Source organism: Pygocentrus nattereri, chromosome 6 (genome assembly GCF_015220715.1).
Source record: "Pygocentrus nattereri isolate fPygNat1 chromosome 6, fPygNat1.pri, whole genome shotgun sequence".
In the NCBI taxonomy this organism is placed as follows: domain Eukaryota; kingdom Metazoa; phylum Chordata; class Actinopteri; order Characiformes; family Serrasalmidae; genus Pygocentrus; species Pygocentrus nattereri.
Window position 1 is genome coordinate 39542453 of NC_051216.1, and position 6000 is coordinate 39548452.

Sequence of the window (6000 nt, forward strand, 5' to 3'; positions counted from 1 at the left end):
CTTTTCGGTGCTAAATAGAACCATTTTCAAAAAGGTTTTACATACACCAGATTCTCCATCAATCTGAATAACCATTTCACCATGCAAAGAACCATTTAAGCATCAACATCAAATGGTTCTATAAAGAGAACCACATCACCTATACAAACCATCTGCATGCTTAAATAGCTCTTTGCATGGTAAAATGGTTCTTCAGACTGATGGAGAACGTGTTGTATATGGTTCTATATAAACCTTTTGAAAATGGCTCTAGGGTTCTGCTACTTTTATGATGTCAAGTTTGTATCAACAGAAGAACCCTTTCCTGTGATACACAGAACCACTTTCAAAAAGGCTCTACATGGTCCCATATACAGCACATCCTTCACCAGTCTGAAGAACCACCTTGCCTTGCCAATAACTATTCAAGTATGAAATGGTTCTTTGTAGAACGCATGGTTCTAAACAGAACAGCTGCCTTTACTAAAGAACCCTTGAAGAACCATCTTTTTTTAAGCGCGTAGTTCCCAATTACTCCAGAGGGACACATTTAGAATGAGGATGCTGTTGGAGAGCAATGAGAGGAGAAAATTGCCAGGAGGAAAACAAGGCCAGGGAAATGAACTCGACTGTTATTGTGATCGATGCTGGCTCTCCTGGAGTTCTCCGTCCTCCGAACAGCGAAAACACGCCGCAGCCAGGAGCCTGGGTTGATGGCTTGAGGCTAATAAATAAACAATGTTGTCGCACGCTATCTACATCTTTCTCAACTTCTCTTCATCATCCACCTACTATAACTTACGCTATCAGCTTTCATTTCAAACAAGGAGACGGTGAGAAGGCAGGTCAGGAGAGCAAGGCAGTTGCCATTGCTGTTTTTCCTTTCTCTTCAATTTCCACAGCTTTGAATCAAACCTGTAAACCCATTGACATATAGGACATACAAAACAGACACACAGACAGACACATCTTTACACCAGAGGTAGTCTCATGCATCCCCTCACCCGTCATTGCTCATCATCTCAGAGCTGTGCTGCAGACTAATGAATGGTAAAGTTAATTTGGCCAGATTTGTTGCTCGTTTGAGAAAGTCCTGAGGAAAAGTGGGTCTTTTTTAAAAGGCTGGACCATTTGCAGCCCTCAAAACATTCACAATATGGAGTTTTCTTAACGCGGTTTTAACGGACGCCAACGGTTAGTTGGAATGTAAACATTGCCCATTTCAAAATTTAATTTAAAAGTTAACGGTTTTCCAACCGCCGTACTTACAGTGCGCAGCTGCCGCGGCAGAGCCGAGGACGGCGAGCAGAGTCAGACTGACAGCGCAGGACTTTGGCAACTCCATCGTGTCTCTGTAAGGCTTCAGAGGGCGGCAGTTATATCCTAAAATCTGAGACGGGGAGAAAAACAACGACAATAAACGTATTTCCGACGCGGGTCGAGCGCGTTCAGCTCCAGACAGCTGCTCCTGTTCAGCTGCTCCTGTTCTACCGGCTCGGCGTCAAGAGGGCAGAATGCTCACCGAGCGGGAAAAAGAGGCTCTTAAAGACACCCACAGCAGCTCCCACAGCGCCGTCACCGGCATCTCTCTCTCTCTCTCTCTCTCTCTCTCTCTCTCTGTCACTCTCTCTATCTCTCGCTCTCTCTCTGTATGTGTGTACGCATCTGTCTCTCTCTCTCTCTCTCTCTCTCTCTCTCTCTGTCACTCTCTCTATCTCTCGCTCTCTCTCTGTATGTGTGTACGCATCTGTCTCTCTCTCTCTCTCTCTCTCTCTCTGTCACTCACTCACTCTATCTCTCGCTCTCTCTCTGTATGTGTGTACGCATCTGTCTCTCTCTCTCTCTCTCTCTCTCTCTCTCTCTCTCTCTCTCTCTCTCTCTCTCTCTCTCTCCATATATCTACCCCTTCTTCGCTCGCTCAGTAACGCCTCTCATTCCAGAAGACTGGATTTATTTATTTACTTATTTAGACTATTTAGAATATTTGGATTGTCGAATTCAAACTCCGCTTGGAACGTTGCGATAACGCTGGCCAGTGAGGTCGCGCGCGCTCTTCAGACGCGCCGTGATGAATGCCTTAGAGAGTCCCGTTATGCGCGGTGGAAGTTAAAGGGGATTCCCAGAAGCCGATCAGAATTCCTTCATGAACCGAGTTGTTGACGTGCCGACGCATCCCCTTCAAAGTGCGAGTGTTCTCTTATGAAATGCGCGGTTCTAAACCAAAAACCCTGCCGAGTCAGAATCGTTCACAGTGGCAGTGATAGGAACCAGACGTCTGGAGAGCGCTTAGCATCTCTAAAAGCTATATCACAAACCGTTATTATGTGTTAAATGGTTAGAGATATGCTGCTTGATGTCTGAGAAGATTTTACCCTAAAAAATATGTTCTAAAGCCAGTCATGGTGATGCAAGCAGAGGACTGGAAAGCAAGTCATTCAACAATAAATAAACAGATAATTTTTTTTTTTTTTGGTTTTACAAATATATTATCATCGACACATTATATAAAAACTCTCACTGGTGGTTTTGCATAATAAATAAATTGGCTATATTTGTGTTGTAGGCATTGTGACCACTTGGACTGTATAACAGAAATATCTTAGCTCTGAAATCATTTTGCATTAAGTCACTAAACGTCTTCAGTTAGGACCACCTGAAAATACGAACACACATCATCCAGAATGTATGTAGATGGTTTCAGCGCTTCAAAGGTTTCGCTGTGTCTCGCTTATTGCTTATTTCCACAACTGCTGTCTGTTTTCGCACATGAGCAGACTGAGAAATCTGAAAGAAATCAGAGTAAGAGTTACATGCACTGAGAAATCTGATTACTGAGCTAAAATCCAGCTCTCTCCTATTTGGGTTTCTAAATCAGATTTCTAGACCTCTCTTTAAATGACCATTTTAACAACCAGATAACTGCAGAAATCTGGATTATTGAGTGCATGTAAACACACTCACTATCCTATCCACACCTAGTGGTGTACAACTGCTTTAACTGCCATTATGAGGTTACATTTACCTACACTACAAAAAGCTTTCACTTGTTGACGTTTTTCTTTTCTAATTCGGTGTTTTTAAAAATCCCAACACACTGCAGACACGAACTCCGCCATCCCCTCTTATCAAATTTGAGTGTTAACGTTGATGAAAACTGGTCAGGTAAAACATTACAATGATGCTATACAACACTGAGGAGACAGAGTTGAACGTGTGGCTGTGTATGAGGAGGAATAGTGTTAGTGGATCAGCTAAAGCATTTCAGAAATGGAAACTGAAACTGGGGAGCATCAATGCCCTGATGAACAGCAGTTTCCTATCACAATATTCTCCAGTTTATCACACTTTAGTTTGTTTTTTACACCAGTAACAGTAGCTGTAACTTACATGTTTAAGATTATTTGTTTACATGTTTGTGTTTCAGCTGTGCGTGGATCGTCGGATGCTCAGTAGCAGACATGACAAGATGCCGGGAGATAAAATAAAATTCCTAGTAATATCAGATGAGCTTCTGTAATACAAATTCATGAAATAATGTATTATGATCAGTGTCTTTACAACCATTTCACACCAAACCACTCCAAATTCTGCGGAAATTTAAAAGAATTGCTGGAATTCTTCCATCAGCTGCTGGAGGTATAATGAAATTATTAGAATGGTTCATTTAATTGTCATATCCTCACTGAACATTACAGAGGACTGCTTGTTTTTAACAAGACTTTTATCAGTTTAAATGAGGCTACAGTCCAGGCTTTCACAGCAACCCCCCCAGAGTTGAATTAACACCTACAGTGTTAACTGAACACCTGGAGTGTTGCATTTTGTCCATTTAAGTAACGTTGGGCACTAATGAACAGGGAACGCTGGGGATTTTATCTTATTTTTGATCTTAAAAGAGCATGATGTGGGTGTTAAAGTAACACTAGGAGTTCATTTCAACACTACAGGTGTTAATTCAACACTGGAGTCTTTTCTCTACTGGTCTGTATGGAGTTCTCCTTGTTTCTTTTTATGCCATATGGCAGGGGGTCCAAAGTCCGGCCTCAGAGACAAATGTGGCCCATGGATGGATTTTCATAGGCCTGTGGCTCCTATTTTTGAATGTGTTATAAGTGGTCCGCCAGCCAGTACGTTGCAGTTCTTCCTTTCACCTGATGGTGGCAGCAGAACCATGTGTGATTGTAGCAATGATGTTAGCTAAAGTGTAAGAGCTTTTCACCACTGACTAGAACTGCAGCTTTATTTAATGAACCACAATTAGTCACAACTACAGCCATAAAGCACAAACGTACCACTGAGAACTGACCAGTATGGCGAGATGGAAATTTGAATACTTTCTCATCGAAAGCCACGGAAGATGCATGAGCCTCATATTTAAAAACACTGTAATGAATTTATTATCAATAGACATGAAACAAAGCACATTATAGTAAATATTCAGGAGAGAAACAGAAGCAAATGCAGCTACCCGAGTCTCACAGCACCAACGTCTTATTGAAGCAGATTCAGTAGTTCAGTAATGTTTAACCCTTTAAGGGGGAGCAAAACATGGCTGTTTATGTTGGTTAATCTGCTGATCTGGTTTAATAAGTGATACTGTTTTGATCCCACAACCAGGGAAATTCCATCTCCGCATTTAACCCATCCATGGGAGTGAAACACCACACACACACTAGGGGGCAGTGAGCACACTTGCCCGGAGCGGTGGGCAGCCCTATCCACGGCGCCCGGGGAGCAATTGGGGGTTAGGTGTCTTGCTCAAGGACACCTCAGTCATGGACTGTCGGCGGTGGGGATTGAACCGGCAACCTTCCGGTCACAGGGCCAGTTCCCTAACCTCCAGCCCACGACTGCCCCAATAAAGGGATTTCTGAATGTGGTTGCTGCATTTATTGGATATGTAAAGAACATTAATAAAAATGCATAGATCTTTGTTTAGCTTTTCTCACAAACTGTATTTTTGAACCAGTAAACACTTAAAAAAGCATATAATTCAGCCATCCGTGGCTGGAAGTCCAAGAGAGCACAAGTGGCAGCGAAGGCTCGTTCTGCACGTTACTGTTTGCTGGTGATGCACATGACGCACATGAATCATTCACGTGACCTTCCTAGTAGGGTGTGCACATGCGGGTCAATTTAGGACGCTGGTTTATACATATTAATGACAGATTTGAGTCACTTACCTAAATGAGAGGGAAGCATTGTGTCAGTGAGATCGGATTTGAGCAATGAGGCTTATAATGTGAACATAACTTTAGCCTTCAGTGCTGTTGGATATGACTAAATTGGGGAGAAGAAGGGAAAAAAGGAATATAATTAATACCTTAGACATTTAATTGTTACTCTTATACAACTTAAGAGTTTGCCATGAATGCTTACCAATCCAAATTGCTCTGAACGAGTAATCAAAGTAATCAACAGAAAAAGAAGACGTGCATCTTTTATGAAGTGATAGGAAACACAGTAGCACACAGCAGTACAAAAAGATGTTGAAAACAAAGGAGTCCACTCTTTGTCATCCATCAGTTAGATAAGCATGTGTAAGCTGTGCTACTTGAGATGTAAAACTGAGCCGTAATTTTGCACTTTGGGAACAACAATAGCTCAAAAACACCTTTTTTGGGCGTTCACGTTCTCATTTCAGAATTTTTGGGATTATGACAGTCCGTCACATTGGAAAGGCCGAGAAAAAGTGCCCATGTTCCTCGATTAAATGTTGGGGATTGTCCATTTGTTGTGTGAGCTAACAATTACTAGCTATGTATAATTGAGAAGTCATAGATCATAAACCATGCGCTGAGACTTCATTTGAAAGAGAAATCAATTCTAGACATCAATTCCCAGCACTGAACGAACACATGCAGCGCTCATTTAAGGCCAGCTGGACGTAAATGAACTCTGTAAGCATACACTGTAAGCTTTGGGAATTTGGCTGGGCTTTTTGCAAAGAGATGTCTTGCAAAAAATAAGAAGAAAAGCAAGTTATCAGATTGAAAAAAAAAGCTTAAATGCAATCAGTTA

General features: G+C 41.9%; 1 protein-coding gene across 2 annotated transcripts in view; it reads right to left on the minus strand.

Moving 5' to 3' along the window:
* cntnap5a (contactin associated protein family member 5a) overlaps positions 1-1575 on the minus strand; it is a 164934-nt gene extending 163359 nt beyond the window's left edge. The window contains exon 1 of one of the 2 annotated variants that reach the window (XM_017695068.2): positions 1249-1575. In XM_017695068.2, coding sequence (XP_017550557.1) covers positions 1249-1324 — 76 coding nt within the window. In that variant the 5' untranslated portion in view covers positions 1325-1575. The remainder of the gene's footprint in view (positions 1-1248) is intronic. The other variant, XM_017695066.2, reaches the window with a different exon arrangement.
* Positions 1576-6000: the final 4425 nt, after the last annotated feature.